The 25,195-nt window shown below is 35.4% G+C and overlaps 1 protein-coding gene across 16 annotated transcripts in view; it reads right to left on the reverse strand.

Moving 5' to 3' along the window:
• Positions 1–25,195, reverse strand: part of BBX (BBX high mobility group box domain containing) — a 351,434-nt gene that overhangs the window by 95,867 nt on the left and 230,372 nt on the right. For all 16 annotated transcript variants that reach the window (XM_072614108.1, XM_072614111.1, XM_072614110.1 and 13 more), the window contains 2 exons: positions 16,270–16,465; positions 10,382–10,449 (listed from right to left, as the gene is read on the reverse strand). In XM_072614108.1, coding sequence (XP_072470209.1) covers positions 10,382–10,449; positions 16,270–16,465 — 264 coding nt within the window. The remainder of the gene's footprint in view (positions 1–10,381; positions 10,450–16,269; positions 16,466–25,195) is intronic.

The following is a 25,195-nucleotide window of genomic DNA, read 5'->3' on the forward strand; positions in this document are numbered from 1 at the left end:
AATCATTTCAGTTATTTTAGTTGTTTCAGTCACTTCCAATGCCCATTTGGCAAGACTTTCTTGGCAAATACTGGAGTGGTGTGCCATTTCCTTCATCAACTCATTTTACAGACGAGGAAACTCAGGCAAACAAGATTAAGTGACATGTCTAGGGTTGGAACCAAAGATACTAAGGAAAAAAAGAAGAGCCTCAGCTCTCAAGTAGTTTGCAGTCAAGGGATAATAGACTTAAGAGTCAAAACAGATCATTTAATCCAATCTCTTTCTTTTACATATAAGGAAACTGAGGTCCAGATAAGTGACTTGTCCAAGACCACAGAGGCATCAGTTGTCGTCTGGGATTCAACATATGTCTGAGATTTGAACCAAAGTCCTCTGACTGCAAATTCATTGTGATAAAGCACAGAATCACAGAATACTACATTTCAAGTTATAAAGAGGTCATTTAACAGAACCTCTTCATTTTACAGATAAGGAAACTGAGACCTAAATATGGTAAGTGACTTGCTCAAGGTCATACTACATGTGTAGTATAAACATCAGAGGCAGGATGTGAACCTAGGTCATCTGACTAAAGCCAATGCTGTTTCTACAGAATATATACAAAATTATTTCATGAGGAGAGGCTACTAATAAGGGAGGTGGGGTGAGGTAGGGATGGAGAGTGAGTTGAGGGCCCATGTAGAATCAAGAAAGGAGCCATGCAGGAAATGATATCTATTGTTCCGCTATACAACTTCTGTTAATGGTACAAATATGTGGGAAATTATTAGAACAGAATTCATAGAATCACAAAATTTGGACTGAATTGGATGGGACCTAAATGATAATTTAGTTCAAAAGTTCAAAACTCAGTTGGCCTGTCAAGAGAACAGCCACCAAACTCACGAATGAGCTAGGAACTAGATTAAAATGTAATTGGGAAATGTCCATAATTTAAATATAATTTAATAATAAATTGATTTGATAACTTAATAAATATATAATTTAAGGATATTTAAATATATTTAAAAACAACACAACATAGAAAATGTTAGTTTGAGGTTTTCTAAGTCAATATATTGGCCCCTAGAGATCTGTTTATAAGCAATTAAAAAATACACAATTATCTCCACTCCTTCTGTCACATATTGTTATCATCATTCCATGAAATACAAAGGTAGTACAGAAATCTTCAAGTGATGAGATGAAAGGGTAGCTCAAAACACTGAGACATGGAAAAGCAGTCACTATGAATATGAACATGATTTGTTTCTCCTCCTCTAGTTTAATCCAGCCCCTCCCTTTCCTTCCACCATTCACAGCTTTTGCCAGGTATAGTTTTATATTAGAGGACCCTAGTGAGTATTTAATTTACATTCAGTCAATGGATGTTAAATGAAGCTTTCGAAACAGATTTCAGAATTAACACAGGTAAATTAGAAGGAAGCATTTTACATCCATGTTAAACCTTCCAAAAATTTTTTTTGAATGACTAATGCTGAAGCCACATTAATTAAATCTAAATTAAATTCAAATGAGACCAGCCTGTTAGAGTGTTTCACTTGGCTATCTGACAGTTGTGCTCCTGCTACAAATGAGAATAGTATTTGTCTACCCTGGGGAACCTAAGCCTCATACCCCAATGCAGTTGAGAGTTTCTATTTTTAAAAATAAAAATAGGAAATCCTACAGTTGGCAATATGCCCTGACTTTACTAAACACAACAGATGTGCTGGAGGCCAAGAATTTTATTAAATTATTTTATGTTAAGTTTCCCATTGTTAAATGTGTGTGTGTGTGTGTGTACACACACATACACAAGCAAAGAGACACAAATAGAGACAGACACAGAGAGAGGGACAGAGGTAGAGACAGAAAGACTGAGACTGACTGGTTCTCCCTGTCTTGTTGATTACACAGAAGACCGACCTGTTCTATTTCCAACCTGGCCTAGTTTACCCCACCTTAGGCAGTCTGCTGGCGCCCTGCTCCTCCGAGCTCACCAATGATGGTAAGTCCTCAGTTTTACTAAGGACACCTGATCAGCTTTAGCCCCAGCTCAGAACTCTCAAGCTCAAATAATTCATCAGTCTCAAGCTTCGCACTAACAGGGATTATAGGTGTGTGCCACCATTGCTGGTTCCCACCGTTTTATTTAGTGTGGCCCTCCAGAAAGGACACTGCTGAGTGATGGAACATGAACTACTGACACTTCTGTTGAGTGATAGCCGTGCGACCTTAGATCAGGGATTTCTAGCTTTTTCTTTCTTTTTTTTGGATCATGGACATCTTTGGCAATTTGCTGAAACCTAAGCAACTCCTTCTCAGAATGCTGCTTGTAAATTAATAAAAACACATAACATTACAAAGGAAAAATATATGAATTGCAACTACTAAAATATTTTTTAAAAACTATTTTCACACACTCCATATTAAGAACTGCTCTAAGATAAAATCATTTAAATCTCTCTATGCCTCAGTTCCCTTAATAATACTATTCTACTTGTCTCCTAGGATATTGTGAAAGGAAGATGAAATAATGCATTTAAAAGGGGAAAAAATCCCAATTTGGCTTCATTTAGAAAAAGGTAGTTAGGTGGGAAGGGAGACAGGCATACACATATACTTTAAGTACCTTGAGAATTATCTAATTCCAACCCTTTATATTTTACGGAAAAGAAAACCAAGATAAAAAAAGGAAAATGATTTAAACAAAGGCCATACAGATATGCCAGTGTATATTCTGGGATATTTGTACATATCAATATGAATGGAAACCGGCAAGGGGGGGAGCGGAAGCAAATTTATTTAGTTAGATTAGGTAACCCATGATCACTATTTGATCCTAGCCTGCTGTTAACAAGCTATTGGTCAGGCACATTATACTGAATTTAGCATAGACTATTTGTTCCATCTTTATCTAGTCACCAAAATACTATAGCATATCCACAATGCTAAGTGCCTTGTTCCATCTCTATCCCCTCATGCTCCCTTTTTCTATAGTTATCTTGATATCTACCTTGTAACCCAACAGAAGTCAAGAATCTACTATTACCACCACCTTTGCAGTAAAAAGACATTCATGCTCAACAACTGGACTGAACTATACAAGCTGGGGTCTCAATTACGGAATGACCAGCTTATCAAATGAGATTTTGAAAAGAACTCTCTGATCCTCTTGAATATGAGCTTCTGCAGACGAGTGTAAGTAAACACGGATTCCCAACTATTCTGTGGCAGGATTTGCAGTTCCTGAGTAGTCGTACAAAGGACAGAGAATTTCCATCTCACGGCAGAGTTTAGCAATTGCCAAGGGAGAGAAAGGTCATCTGTACACACTCTTTGTCAAAACTGGTGATTATGCCATGGTAGGATATAAAAAAAGTGGTTCTCCACAAAGCTTTATAATTAGTAAGAAACAATGAGAACATCAAGCTTGATATATAACCATACATAAAACTACATTAAAAGGTCTAACATATGTGAAAATCAAGTGATCTTCAGTGCTGTCACAGATTTTAGAAACTAGAATGATGAATGAGAAAGTATTGTTTTCCTAAATCTACACTTATAAAATTTAAAACAATGTTTAAAATGTGTCTACTACCATTCATTTACTCATTCATTTACTCAATCAATACTGACAAATCCTACGTTTCATCCTCCAAAATTTCAATGCTCTATTCATTCAAGAGTCCTTAAATGTCACCTATATTTCACTTTGCAAACCACTGATCTATTTATTTGTCAGCTGGGACTTTAGTCAGTTTTGTGGGAAGGAGAAGGGAATGAGCATTTACTAAGCACCTACTATGTTCCAGGCACTGTACTAAGCACTTTACAAATATTATTTCATTTGATAATGGGTGGATGAGGTCATGAAAACCTACTCAAACAAGACATCACCCCTACATAATAGCAAAAAAAAGATAGATGCATGCTAGACAACACAGAAGAAATAACTTGTATTTTTGCAACTCTCTTTTTCCAACATATTTTTCAGTAACACTATACCAAAAAGTGGGAAATACTGGTCTCTCTTTAGTGACTCCTAAGTACCTAGGACCATGTTGGGCATTGTGAAAAATATAAAACAAATATATGTTATGATTAAGGTCTGATTGGGAAAGATTCATACGTCATAGGTGATTGCAAGAAAAGGACAGTATAAAGTTTTAAAATAATATATAAAGGTGTGGTATCATTAATGTCAATTGACTGCCATATTTCATTAGTACCAACAGTTGTGTAGTGCCTAGAGGTAGCTAGGTGGTAGAGTAGAAAGAACTCCAGAGTCAGGAAGACCTGAGTTTGAAGTCAGCTTCAGACACTTATTAGTTAGCTGTGTGACCCCTGGGCAAATCATTTAACCTCCTTCTGCTTCAGCACCCTCTAGGGCAGGGAGTGGGGTAAAGGAAGTAAAAAAATGAAATTTACATGATAAGAAAGGAATAACAAGTTGTGCACAGTAGATTTGCAGTTTCATGTGCATTCATCTTTTTTATTGTACTATGTTATGGAAATGTTTGTTTTATTCCATAAATTAAAACAAAAGAAAAAAGCAGGTAATAAAAGTACCTACCTACTAAGGCTGTTGTGAAGATGAAATAAGATATTTTAATGTTTAGTACAGCACCTCATACAAAGTAGGTGATTAATAAGTACTTATTTGCTTCCTTTCTTCTATCTTTTTTTCACTCAGTGGGTCATTCTTTCACTTCATTTGTAGAGCATTGGTTTATCAGATAATTGGAATAATGGGCATTGGGCAATAGAGACTGACCATTAATTAGATCCATACTGTAGCTCCCACTAATCTTACCATACACAGTGATAATGTTCAGCATTATCAGAGAGCGCTCCTGGAGAAGGTGTTTAGTGATTAGGAACCAAGGTAATGTGGGTAATTAGCAACTAGAGGACTGGTAAAATTGGAAAACTTAGTGTCCCCAGGCAACTTTACAGAATTCTAAGGTTGTACATCTGCATTGGTAGAGAGTTTCCTCACCAGAAGTCCTTTACTTGAAATTATGAATCTACCCTACTTTCTGCACCCATTTCCCCCAAAAAAGGCTGAGAAACCGTTCATATTGCAACATTATAAGAAACACACAGGTGCTTAAAATTTTTAATTTTTACATTAGGAAGGGCCTCAAAATGGACTTTCTTATTTTTCCTTTACAGGTACATGACCAAGGAAGTTGCCTTGAAAGCAGAGAAATCTCATTAAAAACTTGTTAACATGCATGTATAAATATACACACAAGACATGGTACTAAGGAAACTAGTTCCTTGGTTTTCAGATTCAATACAAAATTAATTTTCAGACCACCATGGTAACTCATCTAACCTGCTAAAGTTTTATTTTGCACTTATGGTTTCCTGCTGACATTAATATCTTAGCTCCTCCCTTAGTAATTACTGGGCATTTGGTGGCAATAATAGCAAAGTGTAAAAATAATTTATTGGATATTTTCAAAGGACAAGGGTATATTTGGGTTTGGGCTATGGAGTCCCAAGTTCCCTTCAACCTTTAGATCTATGAGCATGAGTCCATTTTTTTTAAGTGCCTCTAGCTGCAGGTAAAGTATACTACCACCTATGGGAGTACAGGTTGATACAATTTAAGCTCTTAGGTACAGTTCCAAAATGCCCAGAATAACTTATGATGATAATAATAATGCTGTGTGATTGCAAGAATGCCTTTATCTAATTAATCTATACAATAGCCCTGGGAGTTAGGTGGTAGACAGGTATTATTATTATTAGCTCCACCTTACAAGTGGAGGGAAAAGAGAACAATAATGAAATCCCTGGCAAGTTGTGTTAAGTCTGCTGAATGAAGGAAAGGAACCTGATCTCCTTTAGTTCAGTTCAGTGTTCTAACCACTAGGGCAGAATTTCACAAGTATTTTATAATTAATATCCTAACATATTGACTTGATTTGGTTATTTCAGCTCTTTGAGTCTTTAACTAAGGCAGCTAAGTGGCACAATGGATAGAGTGCCAGCCCCAGAGTAAGAAACACTCATCTTCTTGAGTTCAAATTTGGTCTTAGACACTATGTCTGTGACCCTGGGCAAGTCACTTAACCCTGTTTACCTCAATTTCCTCGTCTATAAAATGAGCTGAAGAAGGAAATGGCAAACCACTCCAGTATCTTTGCTAAGAAAACTCCAAATGGGATCAAGAAGAGTCAGAAAAGACTGAAACAATTCAGCAACAACATCAAAGACTGACAGAAACCTGACAATACTAAATTCAACTAAGAAACTCACATTCTACTATTGAAAGAAAAAGGAGTGAAATGAAATCAAAACCCAAAGATTTTGAAAGTTATTTTATGGTCAACTTTTTCTCACTGATCTCATGGATATCGGTAACATACTTCTAGTTTTTGACTAGATCTAGGAAATACAGCAGTCTTGATAATCTTTTTTATATGGACTTTTACTAATTTGCTTTTTAGCAGCCATTCTTACCCACAAAGTATTAGTAGTTTAGTACGATAATAGGTGGCATTTCTTATCCTTGCCTATAAACTTATTATAGTGGCAATCTCTTTGGAATGTCTCTATTGATAAAGGACGTCTGCTCCAGAAATGTTTGTAATACAATATTATTACAAGGTCTTTGATGACTATTGTACAGTACTATGTATTTCAGCCATGTAAGGAAATCAGCAATTTTGTTGAATAAACAAAGCTTGCAAGGTGATCTGCATGGACTCAGGTGCATGATAGGAATTGAAAAGAATTTCCACACACTACTGAAATGAACAGTAGCTGAGGCAGAAAAAAAGCAATACAAAAGACATACTTAATTTAAGTTTGAGTGCTTCTGCAAGTTTGTGGTTGGCTGATGTGATACAGTTCTGGATCTAACACAAAGAGATGCTATGACTGGCTACACAGCAATTGAAATTCAGCAGATGACCAGCAGATAGCAGCAGAGAGCACGAAAGGCACTCGAGCATACGGCAGATTCTATTAGATGACAATACTGTAACCGGTCAGCAGGTGGGAGCAAAGTAGAGTGAATATAAGCTAAGCCAGACCAGGACAAACTTCCAGCACAGTATTCAAGAATTGCATGATACCACTACTAGCAAGTGACTTGGAGGGGCAGTGGGAACATCTGAGGAATACAAATGGCACCAAGAGATTGAGAGGGGGTTCAAGTTGACCACAACTCTGAAAGCATAATCTACCTTTGCCACATGTGTCCCCTTCCCCACCAAGAGTGTGGAATTTATGGGAGAATGTACCCAATGTGCAAAAGGAGGGATGGGAAGGGAAAAGTTAAGATTTTCCTTGCCATTTATTTTGCCACAAAAAACATTAGTAGGAAGTTGTGAGTTTTCAAAAACCCATGACTAAGGTGGGAATTAGATCTGTACATTTAAAAAAAAACAACTTGTATTCAACGCTATCCACCTAGAGACAGAACTAATGAACTGAGTGCAAACTGAAACATATTTTTCCCTTTATCCATCTATTTCTTTTTTCTTTCGAAATATGGATATGGAAATGCTTTGCATGATTTCAAGTTTTCTTAATGTTAAAAATAATTTTTTTAAAAAATCTCATATTCAACTGACTCTCCTCAACTGAGCTGATACTAACTGCTCTTGGTACCTGGAATGTTTGTGTATAGTAGAAAGATCATGGGCTTTGTAGTTAGAGGACCTGGTTTCAAATCCTACCTCTGACACTTAGTACCTTTATGACATCTGGAAAATCATTAATTCTCTCCAAGCCTAAGTTTCCATCTCTGTAAAATTTGGGAGTTGAACTAGATTGCCCTTTATTGGCACTTCCAGCTTAAAATTTATGATCCTAAGCAAAGATAATCACTAATGTTTATACAACATTTTAAATCTTACCTCTCCCATGCATTATCACATTTGGGTCCCTTATCAACTCTGTAAGTTAACTAGAGATATCATTACCCCTCTCTCAGAGGTGAGGAAATAAGCTCAGAGAATATCAGAGGTGATGTCTGAATCCAGTCTTCTTGACTCCAAGTATATGTAGTTACACACACAGTAGATGTAGACATCTACTCTTAGTCTGTATTTATCATATGATCATTAATAAACTATTGTTATTTATCATTCTCTGAAAGGCAGGGGACACTTTCTGTGTATTTTTTACAAAACCCTGCACAAGACCATTCTTCTCAAGATACTGAAATGCAATGATTGCAAAAGTGAACTTGTCAGGTGGCTTGTCTAATAATAAATACATCTGACAACACCTTTGTCCAAAATTTTTCATGTGGGACTTTCCAGCAATACTGATTTAATATCCTCTTAGAGGTGGCAAATAGGAGCATACAACACTCTGGAATGCACTTGAAATAAATTAAAACATAAATGAGAAATTTTTAACAAAATATATTTTCAACATAGAATATACATAATGCTAATATGTGATTTTCTAAGTATATATGCAGCCCGCAGGGATCCTTATGTATGGTTGGGTATCCTCATTTTTCTTTAGATTTGATACCACTGATGTTGACTAATTTCAACAACAGCCTGACTATCTCTGACAGGTGTCAATGGGACAAATATGGTCTATGGAAACAAGCACTGGTCTTAGAGTCAGAAGACCTGGGTTCAAACCAGCTCTGCCATTTACTAATCTGTGTGATCTCAGATTCTATTTCGAGGTCTGGGTTTCCTCATCTGTAAGATGAAGGCACTGTTGCTGTTTTTGGTATTCACTCATCTCTGAGTCTGTGACCCCACTGGGGATTTTCTTGGCAAAGACACTGCAGTGGTTTGCCCTTTCCTTCTCCAGCTCATTTTACAGATAAGGAAACTGAGGCAAACAGGGTTGAATGACTTACCCAAGGTCACACAGCTAGTAAGTATCGGAGACTAGATTTGAACTCAGAAAAATGAGTCTTCCTGACTCTAGCCTAGCACCCAGTGTTGCTTTTTCTCCAACACACTTAGCTGATGACTTGCTTAAAGTGACACATTTCACCAATAGATGGCGATCTCTCTATAAGTACACTGATATCCTAACTCTCATCTGCATGCCATCCACAGAAGTCCATTTACCTCAAAGTAGGTATCACTGCATAAGGAGAAGGTAGGAATACATGTTTATTAGGTAGCATCAAATGGATAGATAAAGTGAAAGCAGGGATTGCCTACGTACTAATAGGAAAATTTTGCTACCTTCCTCAATAATGAAAACAAGTCATAATTAACAATCACAAATAAAAGCCTGGGTCTTGGCCCTTTACAATGTAGTTACAAATGGTTCTGTAGTTGAATTTTGTATAATAAATACACACAAAAATTGAAACATGAAAAAATATTTCAGTTCAGTCATATCGGACTCTTTGTGACCCCATTTGGGGTTTTCTTGGCAAAGATACTGGAGCAGTTTGCCATTTCCTTCATCAGCTCATTTTACAGAGGAGGAAACTGAGACAAAGAGAGCTAAGTGACTTGTCCACAGCCACCTAGCTAGTAAGTGTCTGAAACTAAATTTGAACTTGGGTCTTCCTGACTCTAGCATGCTATCCAATGTACCACCAACTGATTCTAGACACAAAATTAAACTAAATTTGGATTTATCTTGCTAAAGACTTAAGTAATCTGATAAATGTGATAATTCAAGTTAAAAGAACTCTACAGGAATTAGCCACTATGACTTCCTGATGAAGCAAAGTCTTTGTTAAGTGAGCTCTGGAAGACAGAAGAATTTCCCATATCAAAGCATCAGAAGGGGGTAGTCCAGTATCATATCATATCCTCAAAATAACAATAAAGGGATGATGAAAACTTTAACACCACAAAACATTTTCTTTTTTTTCAAGTAATAAATCAATAAGTCCTTAAGCTCCATGTTTCTAATGTTTTCATCAGAGTTTTAGAATAAATTGAGCAACAGAATAACAAACCAACCTCTTCTTTTAATATTTTCCCCTCCCCATCTTCTGTATTCTAAGAACTCTGAACTAGAGTAATGCAAAAGTACACTCTTTTCATGTGTTAAATGAATCCTAGGACTTTGTACACCTGCAGCTCATTACACAGAATGTAACAGTAAGTGCCAATTACCTGTACATTATGTTTAATGCCTTTCCACAAGGAGCCCCAAAATTTACAGGTGCCTAATTCAATTGTATGTGTAGCCTACTGGAATTATTTCTGCCACCTAATATATTTTTTCTTACTGAAAAACTGTTAATGCCAACATTTTAATAAGAGTAATTATACATAAAGTCTGTTCATTAGCTTGAGAGAAAGTGGAATTACAGGGCCCCACAGTGCTTATGAGTAATACCCAGCATGAATGCATCAATTTTCTCAAAGATATTTAGTCTTTATCCTTCCAAATCACAGAAGTAGAGAGGGAGATGAAAATTTCTTACCTCTTGTGCAGTTAGAGCATGTTCCCCCGCCAAAAGCAGCATGCTCAAGCCTCCCATTTGTGTAGGATCTATTAAGAAAACAATTAATATGTTAAATCCATTGAGAAAAATAAAATATTTTTGGAACTGACCTTTTACAAAAACTTCATTGATTTACATGTACAGAATGTTGCTCAAAATGGTTTTTCTAAAAATTTAAAACATGATGAATATGATGTAAAGAGAAGTCCAGTGAAACTACATATCACAGGACAAACACTTTCACTATTTTTGTGGGAAAATAAGTCAGCATTTAAAACAATGGTGTCATCCTTCCTCAATATCCAATGTCACCTTCCTCAAAACATCAGAGCTGTTCATGGTATCAGCAAAATGATCTCTTCCTTTCTCTGAACTCTCATGGCATTTTAGATCTCCTTATGCAGTTATCATAATCTATGTTATATTTGTTTGTGCAATACTAAAGTTGTTCTATCAGAAGGTAGGCTCTCTGAGGTCAAAGGCTTCATGTCTGTCTTTCATGTTGGTTTGCCTTCGGTGTCATGCAAACAGTAAGCACTCAGTACATATCTGTTGAATGAATGAATGAATTCACAATAAAGGCGGCTAAATGAGAAAACTTTTTCTCGTCCCTTTTTGCTTGTAAGTTTAGATGAGGGAACTTTCCACTGAAGGAATTCTTTGGAACAAAAGCATACCCATCCCTGTCCATCTTCCAAGTGGCCTGGGAGACAGAGAACTGTTAATTGTGCTAAATGAATTTAGGGAGGTTAACAAAGAGACAACTACACTGAAAGAACTCTGAACAGAGAGGACTTTTTTAAGAAAAGGACCTATTAATCTAGTTAGTGGACTTTGCTCAAAGTTTCTTTAAAAAGAAAACCTGAATATATCTAAATCTAGTGGGCTTTGGGGTCCTCACTAAAACTACATTTTAGGTTTAAAATTAATTTCTTATTCTAGAAGAATTTTTTAAAAATTTCTCCTCATCATTTACCAGAAACAGCAAGTTAAATGTGACAAAGGTAATATGTGTGATGTAACCCCATGACCGCTGAGTTACATCTGAAAAGAATGAACACTACATGGGGGAAAAATTAGCTGAATATTCTCAAAATGTCTTATTCCACTATTACAAGATATTTCATCTTGTGAGAACATGGACATGTACCTGGAGTCATAAAGCAAATCAAAGGTACCAGAATAGACTCATTAAAATGTAGAAGCCAACAAAATTCTCATGAAAACATAGAAAAGCTAATAGTGGCCTGAAATAATATAAAATCTGTAAGTATCTCAAGATAATTAAATTTCCCTATGAGAAATTTTCAGGCAAACTTGAAAAAGAAAGCAAGAGACCAGGCACAATATATGCACAATTTTACCAAAGCTGTGACCCTAATCAAGTCCTTTGCTGTTATTTGCCAGAGATGTTATGAAGAAATTTGAATAGCAACCACTTTGTAGGCAAAGGAAAAACATAATACTTAACCATTACTACTGGAAAGAAACAGAAAAAAAAAAAAAGCAGAAGAGATTGTTCAAAGGGCAAGGCAGACCACAGAATGATTAGGTGGTTAAGAAATAAACCAACAGTGGAAGGCAGCCACAGATGTGCACATACAAACATGGTGCATTTGACTGATTTAACAAAACAAAGCTGTTCATTCTTTTCTTTAACCAAAAAATCCCTTCTTAATGGAATGTTAAGTGAAGACTTTAAGTGTTAGAGTAGCAGTTTCAACAAATACTTAAATCTCCTGTTTCTAAATGAAAATATCAGGGAGGAAAAAAAAGAATGTAGAAAGTGAAAATTTAACTTTGGTGCTTTCAGGCAACTAGAGAGTGCTGCTACTTGTACAGCTGCTGCCCTAGAGATTAAGGGGACTGGTTGTTTAGTTCCCAATAAAGACAAAGATTTGTTTGCTCAAATTATAAAAATAACACTGGAATATGCTTACATGTTAATTTATTTAACTTAATATTCTCTTTATTTTTGGGGGTTTTTTGATTCTTTTTATTTTTTAACAAGATACTTCATAAGGATGCTGGGATTATGCTAAAATATTAGCTAATAAATTAGAATTATTCATTAAAATAACTTAAAGTCTTCCAAAATTATATGGAAGAACCAGGAGATATAACCACACAAATATCACACTCCAATTTCCTGAGAAAACTCATCCTATAATATGTGTGATTTTCCCTATTTTGGAGATGGTCCATTTTACTGCTTCTGGATTACACATAATAGCAGAATATGCCAAGTGCTGTTGGGCACGAGACACACAATATACACTCTGTTTAAGAAAAACTTTACCTCTTCCTTCCTTGTATCTGGGTATGTCCTCCAGGAGCACCTCTGCATGTGTTCTTTCTTAAAGTCAAATTACTCTATTTTCATTTTTGTGGAGAAGGGCATGATTCTAGGCTAAAGTCACATAGTGTATACCAGATTTAGATTATGGCTCTATGACAAGAATTATGTCCATCATAAAGAGGAAAAAATTAACAGGAAAATAAGTAAAGAGTTCTTTGACTCTTCCTAAATTTATTTCACCATGGAAGTAAGCTATCAAAATTACCAACTCTTACCATTGATACTGAATGAAAGCAATGCCATATCATATTAAATAATCAAAGAGAAGAAACTGAATTGAAGAAATCAGTGACTTTATACTTTCTATTTCCTTAAATTGCATCAGTGTAGTATTATGGATAGAATACTAGATTTGGGGTCAAGAAGGACCAGAGTTTGAATCCTGTCTGGGATATTTACTAGTTATGTGATCTCATTTAATCTCTCTGTAAACCTCTGCTCCCCAGTTTTTATAGAGACTGATAATACCCCAAATACCTACTTAGTTAGAATTAAATGAGATAACTGCACAAAAATTTGCAAATTTTATAAGAGCTATATGAAAGTAAGCTAGCATTGTGGCCATCCTCCTTCAGAACAGCAGTGAATATATATGTATATATATATATGTACATATATGTATATATAACTAAACTGTTCAAAAAACTATTTAGCTAGCATAAGAGCTAGAAGTGATGCTAAATGAATAAGTAGACAATGGAACACATGACAATGTGGAATTCAAGAAGTTGATTAAACGAATAATTGAGTCAGGCAATAATTCATATGCCTCATTTTCTAAAAACATTCAATTTTTCAGAAAACTCATACAGTTCAGTAGAGCATCAGTTGAGGACCTTGGTTTTTTACCATGCTACCTTGAGCTGAAATCTCACCAGTTTATTCTTCTAGCAGCTTACTGCCCCCAAAGAGTAAATGACCACGTCAAAATAAGAAAACCACATCTAAGTTATATATAGAAGGTATTTTGGGGGCTCATTGCTAATTATAAGATATACACACATTAAATCACCTATGTACAGCTTTACTTCTTCAAAAATCTTATCATAATGTTAGAATTCATTTAACAGAACTTATAGGATTTATCATATATTGAATAACCAAGTGACATGGGAATTGTTAGGAATATGAAGTAACGCTCTATCAACACAATGTCTTGTTTGCTGAGAATATCTAACTTCTTCCTAGGTTTCCCTTATAGTGGGTATATTTAGTACCTGGTACATAAAATACTTGTTGAATGAATCAATCAATCAATTAACAAGGTGGTTTTTTTTTTTAAAGCACTTATTGTGTTCTAGAAACTGTGGTAAAGTCTGGGGACACAAAGAAAATGCAAAAGCAGTGCCTGTCCTCAAGAAGCTTACATTTTAATGGGGAACCAACATGTATAAATTAAAACATACAAAGTAAACAGGTGGAAGTATCCTTAGAGGGGATGGCACTATCATGTTGGGAAGGTAAGAACTGGTTTTAAAGAGAGCCAGTGATTTTAAGGATTGGAGGTGGGATGGATGGTCAGAAGAAATGGACATAGGAGATGAGTTGTGATGTGTAAGGAACAAAAAAAACAGGAAGAGAACCAAGAGAAAGTGGTCATAAAAATCCAAGGAAGAGAGAATATTCAGGAGGAGAAGGTAGTCAGTGATGTCAATTACTGCAGAGGGATCATGGAGAACAAGGATCAAAAAGAAGTTATGGGATTTATCAATTAAAAAATCATTGGTTCAACCACAACTCCAGAGGTAAGAATAATGATGATGATGATAATGACAGAGCTATGTGCTAGACATTGTGCTAAGCACTTCACTATTATTATCTCAGCTGACCCTCACAACAACCTGGGGATATTAGGTGCTATTATTATCCCCATATTTACAGCTGAGAAAAATGAAGCAAACAGAGGGTGAATGACTTGCCCAGGGTCATATGTCTAATTAGTGTCTGAGGCCAGATTTGAACTCAGGTCTTCTGAATTCCAGGTTGAGTATTTTATTCATTGTGCTATCTATCTGCTGCTGATGAATGATGACAATAATTGATGATGAAGCATTCCTGACCCAGAGTGGTGATAGACTTAGGATAAAGAACTAAGACTTTGATATTTTGGACATGGCAAATATGTGGATTTTTCTTTTTTTGATTGACTATGCATATTTGTTACAAGGAGGTAAAAGAGATCGTTGGCAACTTTGGAGAGAGCACTCTTGGTTGTTCAATCTAGCAGTTAAGTTTAATGAGGTCAGCAGCCAGATTGCAGAGAGTTTATAAAAGAGTAAAAGGAGAGAGGAAATGGAAGCAGCAGATGAAGAGGGTTTTTCCAGTCAATTTGGCTGAAAAGGCAAGGAGATACAGGAAGCTGATATATATGATAAAATCTAGCATGGACTTTTTTAAAACTAGGGGAGACTTGAATTTATTTGTAAGAATGAATGAAGGCGCCAAAAGATAGGAAGAGACTGAAAATTAGAGATGATGTTGGGGTTAATCTTCTAGAGAAGATGGATCAGTATCGAGAAGAAGGTGATCAAGAATGCACTTGGAAGAGCTGGCTTTAGCAAGCAGAAAAGTGACCTCATGGTCACTGAAGTGAAGGAGGAAATAATGGGAAATGATATCATAGTGATATGAGAGAGGAAGAAGGGGATGAGAGGGAGCTCCAGTCAAATGGGTAGCTTTTTTGGCAGAATTCTCAGCAAAAAGGATGAAGAGAAGAAATGATGTGGGCATCTTGAAGAGAAAAGAAAGTTTGGAACAGGGAATTAATATTCTTATTCTGAAGGAAACTTCAAGTGGGACTATGAAAAGGAAACTTATAACATATAATGCAACATAATCTCCTCTCTGACCTGCTGCATTTCTTTTGACCCTTTGGTTTACCTCATATACTACTTTCTGTCTAAGACTGTAATATGGTAGCACCCAGGACAGGCAAAGTTTGTATTGGACAAGTTTCAGATTAAGTTAAAGTTTCTCCTTATGTAATCTAATAAAAGTTTTTGTATTCCATGACTCAGAAGGAAAGTTCCTATTTCTAATGTTTTCATTTTGGATTTTAAAGCTCTCTCCCCAGAAGAGAAGGGAAAGACAGACAGAAACACAAATTTCTTAGAATACTTCATAATCACTTCTGTTTCAGACTAGCAATAAAGATGGACACATTCTTGACCTTTTCGGTCTTGGGAAATCAGATATTTCATACTATTTATTTCTGTCACTGTTGTTTCTGGTTGTTTATTGGAAAGGTGTAATTTTTTCCTTCACTCTTTTGTTTTTAGAAACACCTAGATTACCCATGAGAGGATTCCAATTTTCTGTATCAGCAAACCTTGATCTCATTATCATCAGGAACACTCTCATCCATTAATGATCCACACCCAACTTAAATCTCATTTTTATTACCGATGCTCAGCAATATAAGATTGTCCCATTTTGTTGTTTCTAGGTGGTCATAACATTTAACATAACTGTCATTAAAGGAGAGAAGGGAATAAGAGACCCAACTCACCTGCCATCCCAAAGTTAAGCTGTGGCATTTCTTCAGTCTTTGCTTTCTTGGGACTTGGTAAATCTTTTCCAGAGTCAGAGGGAAAAGCCCACAGCTTCTTGCGTGTATTAACAGTGGGAGTTGGAGATTTCACAGGTTTGTTTGTTGCAGGACACCATTTGTAGCCAGGATTGGCTTTCATAAATGCATCTTTGTACTAAAATAAAAGAAAATGAAAAAAAAATTTACAACCTGACATAACTCTATTTAAACAAAAGTATTCTAACACCCCACTATGTTACAGTTAAACGTTGAACTAGTTAATAAAAAGATAAACCTTTACAATATATCTTCTGTACCTCTTCACCTAATAGGGGGAGGGAAAGGGTGAAGCTACAAAGATTGTCATATGTCACAGGGTTCTTTTCTTTTCTAGTGCCCCCAAGACATCTAACTATTCATTATAAGATCCCTAAAAGAAGTTCTCTTTGTAGGGGAAAGGTCTCAAGCAATTGTGCTTTTTTTTTATCCCGATTTTTTTCACCTTTTAGGAAGCTGTATGTGCTTTAACAATTCTGTATGCTTATATATAAAAATGATCTTCAAGCTTTCTATTTAGCTCAAGGGTGGGGAACCTCTGAGTCAGTGGCTCAATCCTACCTCTTACTTAATTTCATTTGTCTGTGTTGAAAGATTCTGGTGATAGAAATGCAATCTAAGATGCCTCTGCATCACTTAGCTAAGCCAGAGAAGGAAAGAGTCAAGGACAAGCAATGAGAGAAAAAGGGACAAAGGGTAAGTCACAAATGCTAGGGCTTTTTATCTATTCACTAAGAATTTCTGAAACTTTCAACCTCTTTTTCCTATGTATCTTCTATCCTCTATATCATCAAAAATGTTTTTCCCTTTTTTCTTCTCTCTTCCCTGTCCTCTTTCTTTTTTTCTTTTGTGTACTTGGTCATGATACTGAAAAATCAGGTATGTTTATTATTTGTCAAAATATTTTTCCTGTTTCCTAATGTTATTTATTCTATTTTATTTAATTGCTACCTTAATACATCCTGAAGCTGTTGGCTAATTAATTAAATCAAAACCAATTGTATGTTTATTTATATATATAAGCATACATAAGCATGTATATATACATGTACAAATCAAAGTTGCCTTTTACTTATGTACAATAAATTGATTAAACGCTTAACTAATATTTTGTTGTGTTCTAGAGACTTGGTTGGAGGGATAAAATATTTTTTTCTAAACAATAAACTTTTTTCCATTTTTATTTATAAATGCACATAATTAAACCATAATATATGTTGTATAATTTGATGTTAAATAGTAAATATTCCATAATTACTCAATGATATATTTTTAAAGAAAAATTATTTTAATTGTCTTTCTGAAACATAAATAGCTTAATTTAACTATAAAATACAAAGGTAAATAAGTTAGGTTTTAGTTATTTTGACATAAATAAAATATATCACAAAGATTCTTTCAACTCTTATTATAAAAGCAAGAAGTTCTTCTTTTGTAAAAATACTTTTCTGAGTCAGTGATAGAGAACACTGTAACATACTATAGAAGACACCCATTCATAACATACTTATATGCTCAAGGAAGTTACACAATAAATCTAAATTAGACAAGGTATTCTTCATTATTATCTGAAAAGCAACAACGATTATGGAAGAAGCAAACATGGGCATTATTATTGTGTGTTGGTAAGATACGCTGGATGGATGTGTCACATACAGACAGTCAAAGGGCATTCACTGAATACAGTGACAAAAGACTTTTGTGCCTATTACTGCTTATCATGATAAATAAAATTATTCTCCTTAATTTGTTTTTAAGTGGGCTTCATGCTGGTAAAAGGTGCTGTCCTGATGCTACCAGCATCTAGGATCCTTCTATTTATAGAATGTAAAGAACTTTTGCTGATTCAAACTCTACTCAAGATTAACCTCTTTCACAGGAAGAGGTCACTCCATTTGCTGAGACTCACTCCATTCTGGGACTTGGCTGATAATACTGACAGGTAAGTTAGAAATGATCCTGTCTTCCCAATAAAGTGCAAGTAGTAGTAACAACAATAGTATTAATGAAAACAAGAACAACGATAAAGACAGAGTCTGTCTTCCAGAGTCAGAATGTAGAAGAGCTGACTCACTTACTTACACTTTCATACTCAGTCAGGAAGTTCTGTAGACTCTTGTCTCCAATGTCTCTCATATCCACCCCTTTCTCATAGCCCTGTTCCAGAAAGGTTGCCTTTCTTTTTCCAGTCTTTGTATGGGCTTTTTCAATAGTTTAACTAATTTCTCTACTCAAAAAATGTCAGTGGCAATTCTTCATTTCCTCGTGTATAAAGCACATTATCAATATTACACATCCTCTTATTCCGGGCTTTAACCCATCTTTTCTTTTCTTTTTTTATTGATTAATTTATTTTGTTTTCGTTTTCAACATTCACTTCCACAAGATTTTGAGTTCTAAATTTTCTCCCCATCTCTTCCCTCTGCCCACCCCAAGTCAGCATGCATTCTGCTTACCCCTTCCCCCAATCTGCTCTTGTTTCTACCACATCCCTCCCTTCTCTTATCTCCTCCCCCTCTTATTTTCTTCTAGGGCAAGATAAATTTCTATACCCCTGCCTGTATGTCTTATTTCCCAGTTTAACCTATCTTTTCAGCCTATCTTCCACCTTTTCCATTCATGCAAGATATATATCAAACTAGACTTTTCCTACCTCTGTCTTTGTTTAAGCTCCTCCCTTTGCCTAGAATGCAGCTTTGCACATTAAAATGATGCCCATCTTTCTTTGTAACAAATGCTTATTAATATTATTTGTTTTCATATCATTTTTATTATTGTTTAGTCATTTCTGTCATGTCTCACTCTTTGTGAGCTCATTTGAGGTTTCCTTGGCAAAGATACTAGAGGAGTTTTCCATTTCCTTCTCCACCTCATTTTACAGATGGGGAAACTGAGGCAAACAGGGTTAAGTGACTTTCCCAAGGTCACACAGTTAGTAAGTGTTTGAGGCCAGATTTGAACTCAGGAAGATGAGTCTTCCTGATTCCAGGACCTGTACTTTATACACTGTACCATCTAGCCACATCACTTTTCAAAATATCTTTCTTTTCCTCCCCTCCCCCAAGAGTCATCCCTTGTAACAAAGATAAAGATAAGCACCCTAGAAGTTCAAAGAAGAGAGAAATCACAGTGGGCTAAAGAGGGAAGGGAAAGCATCACAAAATAAAATAGCCAAGTCTTAAAAGTTGAGTAGATATCTCACAAGGTAGAAGAGTCATGGGGGCATTTTTAGACAGGAAAAAAAAGCCAGAGCCTCAATATCCTTTTCCTTCATATGTTGTAGCTTACTATTAAACTCCTAGCCAACTTTTTTTTTTTTTAACAAAGCCCATTACCATAAGTAGAAGAACTAAACAAATAGGTTTAACTCACCAAAGTGACTAATAGTTTGGATCTCAACCTTCCCCTAAGGTATAACTTCTAAGAAGAAAGTGAATTATTGGTGACTACTTGGAGGCATTCTGCTATTTTCAAAAATTATCAATCATCGTGTACAAGCACTAAGACCTTGAATCAAAAAAGCTCTAACAGCTAAAATGCTGCTCTCTAAGAAACCCATCCTTTGGGATACAAATTCACATTTCAAGCAAGTTGGCTTATAAATTCCCAACCTTTTCTGCAATTAATTATGAGACTGGGTATACAAGTGATGCCTGCTCCACTGATCATGCAAACTATTTTGAATCTGTTTTCATTACGTATATCTCCTTACGTATATTATTTTGTAGCTCTTTCTACATGCAAATGGCTTTATTTTTGTATCAATGACATAATGCCTCCTCTATATAGGTTGCACTATCAATTTTCAAAGGAGTAACTAATGTACTTCAATATATAAATGTAAGTTATTCTGATAAAAATTTTAAAAAGTACTCCAAAGATAGGCTGAATATTTTCATGCTTTTAAAAGTGTTAATATTCTGATTGCTTTTTGCAGACCCAAACTTCTCAAATTTAACCAAATTAGTCCAAGAGTTTGGTTGCTTTCAACTAAAGGGAATAATCCACTCCCTATTTATAGTTAAGTCATGTAACAACGGATCCTAGCAATTCTAAATTCTATATAAATTCCAACAACTGTACCAGGAGAAAAAATGGCATGGTCACCATTAACTTCCTACTTCTGTATGATATGAGCGGTAAATTTCTTCAGTCATTTCAGACTATAATAAGAAGACATAGTGGGAAGCCAAGTCCCTTGAAGATTTAAAATTTTATGATCTATCAATCAACATGCATTGATTACTACCCCAACTATAATTCTATCACATACCACTTTATTCTCATTTGGAGAATTAACATTATATGAAAAATGAACATTATATAAAGGACAGAAGGAGAGGATATATAACAACTAAGAAGTAGCACTGATCTAGTAACTATTTTCCCAGTTCTAGCCTCCTTCCTTTAGAAAGATTTAATAATACTGTTCACATATAAAGATACAATGACATACCACACTGATTATTTCAATCATTGTTGCTATTTTTATATTTTAAACAAAGGGAAACTGAGTTGGAATAGCATTTTTTCTGACAGTACATTAAATTATGTTTAAGGTTTTAATGGAGCAAAAAATATGAATACTCAAGTTATATGACTTATAAAAAACTACCCAAAAAATATAAAGAACTAATGGTTTAAACAAAGGCACCAAAATAAAAATTAGACTCAGCTGAACTAGCCCAGCTTCAATTAAAACACTCCTAGCTAGCTGTTCTTTCTGTCAGAAATTCCAATGAAACAACAGGAAGACATCTATAACAAAGGTGCAATATAGAAAACCAGCCTTACACAGAAAAGGAACTTAAAACTTTGACTGAAGTGAATTGAGGTGAAGAATCATGAAGTAGGAAAACCATGAGAAGATACAAAATGCACTTCACTCTCTTCAAGAAGCAGCTTGCTCTTGTAGGCAGACATGGACGTGGAAACAAATCTCTCTTTTCTCATTTATAAGGTTGTACTATTAACATATACAGGACCCTAATACAAAATAGTTGTGAGGCTCAAACCTGTACAAAGAGACTCTTATACCTTAAAGTTACATAATGATGGTTATCATTATTTTGGGAAAATGTAATATAATCCTCACTAATTTGGACGAGTCAAATGATCAGTCTAATTTGGTGAAAAACTGGATTACACATTATTCTTTAATTAAACCTTAAATATATATCATATAGAGCACCAGTATTAGCAGCATTTATTTGACAATTAAGTTATAGTCAGTCCTTTTACTTATTGCCAAGTAAAGTCCTTCTGGGAATAGCCCTAATAAATGAGACAGCATTCATTTATTCAACAAACATCTATTAAACATTTACTACATACAAGGTATTAGGTTCCAGAAAAAGATCAAAAAACCCACCCCATTTTCTACATGCAAGGAGATTACATTCTATTGAGGGGAAATAAATAGATAGGTAGGTAAGTAGGTAGATAGATGGATAGATAGACAGACAGATAGACGGATAATTGAATGGTTGGTGGATGGATAGATGTATAAACAGAAAACACCAGTTTAGCGGAAATGCAGAATGTGTGAGGAGTAATCAGTGCAAACAACCTAACTAACCTAACTAATCAGTCCTAACAAACCAGTGCCACCATCCCAAGTACTACTTCTCCTTAGACAGACAAGGACTCTACCCCAAAGCCCTAGAAATAGCCACATGTTCCAATATGGCCAGTTCTGAATCCAACTCAGCCCTGACACCATTATTTAGAAGGGCAACTCCTGAAGGGAAAAAGAAAGAATATGCCAATCCTTCCACCACTCCCACCAGTTGTAAAACAACTGCTACCAACAGCCATTATTCAACACCAAAATCCTTGGCATCATCAAATGGCTCAACATTAATAAAATGACACTAAAAGAAGCCTCATTGTCACATAACTTGCTGCAGTACCTTAAAGATCATTAGGCCTTTCTAATGGACTTTTCAGCTAGAAATTCCTATATAGGTTATCTTATTAGTATATAAGCTCCTTAAGGGACAGAGTCCTATACTTTTCTACTTGTATGCAAGATTTGCACATAGTAAAGAGCTTAATAAATACAGTCATTCACTTGTTTATTCACTATTTTGTTCTAAATGGGCTGTAACCAAAGATAACTGGTTTTATTTGTTTTTTAATGCACTTTTGATATGTTAATAGTATCTAATGAATATGGCAGTTAAATGTGCCATTAGGCCAAAAAAGAAAGGGTTAAGAAAGGAATACATTCCTACAATTATGGAAAAAATTAAGTAATTTGTAGTGAGGCACATTAAATTGTCTACATACGTTGGTAGCTGACATACAAAGAATTTTAGGGATGATAGAAACCATATGGCATCCATCTAATATGAAGCTCTTTAACAGATGAAGAAACTGAGGCTTTAAGAGGCAAAGAGAGATGCCTAGTTAGTGACAGACCCAAGGCTAGAACACACATTTTCTGACTACCAATTCAATCTTTTCAATACAACAAACTGGTTCCTTCAAATTCTGTATTTGAATCTATTAAAGATATGTATCAACATACAGAAACAGACCATTTATCTGTAGGACCAGCTTTCTCTGCATGCAGAAGGTAGCCGACTGGAAAAAACAAGTATACGATGACAGTGGTATTAGCCATCAGTGGGGGAGGGAGACAAGAACTACAACAGGCAAACAGAACTCAAAAATTACAGCATCTCAGAGCAGAGAGTATAGTTTCAAATAGCATTATATACCTCAACAGCCCTAAGTAAATCACTGCAGAGCACAATAAGCAACATTCATAATTATGAGCCTGAATCATTAAGAAAATGTTAAACATGTCCAGTATCAACTTGGTCATAAGGCACATGTTCAGTCATTTTTCACTCCTGTCTGATTCCTTATGATTCCTTTTAGGGGTTTTCTTAGCAAAGATAATGGAGTATCTTGCCATTTCCTTTTACAGCTCATTTTGTAGGTGAGGAAACTGAGGCAAACAGGATTTTTGTGTGACCTTGGCTGGGGTCACACAGCTAATAAGCATCTGAGGTTGGATTTGAACTCAGGTCTTCCTTACTCTAGGCTTAGTGCTCTATCTATTATGACACCTACCTGGTCATTATCTGTGTTTAGTAGAAAAAAAAATTTTAAATAAAGAGAATCAGTGCTCAAAGGGTTTTATGTCAGTTATTTGAAAGATTCAAATATGTGGAAGTTTATTTCCTAAGGAGGTATCTGTATATTTTAATAATGTGTAAGGTACAATACATTTAAATGCACTGAAACCAAGGTGCATAAGAGAATCATAACAAAAAACCTATGGTATCTCAATAATATCAAATTCTGAAATCCTGAAGTAAAAAAAGAACATGCAGGTGAGACTGCCGAACATCTACTGCTAATCAAATACAAGAATTATGAATAAAAGAGATACTACAGGACTGGAGACAAATTTTATCCTGATGTTCAAAAAATTGAAGGTATATTCTGGAAAATAATAAAGCATGCTAGTACAGTTTGACACCAATAACTGGATAAATTCTAGAATATATTATTAAGAAGGCCATTTATTAGAATTTAGAAAGGAAAGCCATGACCAATAATCATCATCACAGGTTTATTAAGAAAAAGTCATGACAGGCTAATTTCATTACCTTTTTAGACAGGGCTACCAAGCTGGTACATCGGTGAAATGCTATAGAGAAAGGAGACCTAGATTTTTACAAGACCCCTGTACTTGTGATAGAGAAAGTTTCACAATATCCTTGTTAAACAAGATGAAGAGATATGGCCAAGGATAATAGTACAGCTAGATACGTTGAGCTAGTGGAACAACGTAACCCATAATGACTGATGTAACCCTAGAGTCAAATCTCTACTGAAGTGCTAAGGGTCTTTGTTCTTGGTCCTGTTGTGTTCCATATTTTTGTCATGTTTACAAAGGTCAGGTTACTTGCTGTCTCTCACACATACAACACGCTATCTCCCTTCTCTATGCCTTTGCATTGGCTGCCTGTATACACACACTCAAAGTTTGGAACACACCACATTCCCTTCCTACCTCCACCTCACAGAATCCCAGATTTATTTCAACACTGGGCTCAAGTACTACCTCGTAGATAGGACATTTCCTGACCACCCCATCTATTAGCACATTCGCACCATCTAGTTATCTTAAGTTCACTCTGTGAATGTACGTATTATATCTTTGAATATTTACTTTGTACGTATTTTCTTATCTCTGCGTATAATTTTGTATTACTAGCCAGGTAGGTGGCAGAGTGTTGAAGATGAGATGAGGTCAGGAAGTCCTAAATTAAAATCCCACCTTAGATAAATATTAGCTATGTGACCCTGGGCAAGTCACTTAACCTGTCTGCCTCAGTTTCCTTATCTATAAAGTGAAGGTAATAATAGAACCTACTTCCCCTGTGAGAACAAAATGAGAAAATACTTGTAAAGTGTTTTGCAAACCTTAAAGTGCTATATAAATGCCAGCTTTCATCATCATCATCTAGTTACCAGTTTACATGTTATTTCCTCAGATAAATCTAAGCTCCTTAAAGGTAGAAACCATTTTTTTTTTTGCATTTACATCTCCAATACCTACACATAGTAGAGAAAAGAATAATTAACATGTAGGGTGCGACAGTTTGAATTAGAGAAGAACAACATGGACTCCTTAACTCTAACCCTTCAACTCTAACCCTAAATGCCTCTGATTCTAACCCTAAATGCATGCACAACTGATGGCAATGTTTTGATGTACAAATATAGGATGGGTGGGAGAGCTAGGGAAGGATATGCCAAGACAACAAATAGGTTTAAAAAAAAAACCTATGTGAGCATTAGTATAATATGTTGGACTAAAAAGTTC

This window comes from Notamacropus eugenii, chromosome 5 (genome assembly GCF_028372415.1).
Source record: "Notamacropus eugenii isolate mMacEug1 chromosome 5, mMacEug1.pri_v2, whole genome shotgun sequence".
NCBI lineage: Eukaryota > Metazoa > Chordata > Mammalia > Diprotodontia > Macropodidae > Notamacropus > Notamacropus eugenii.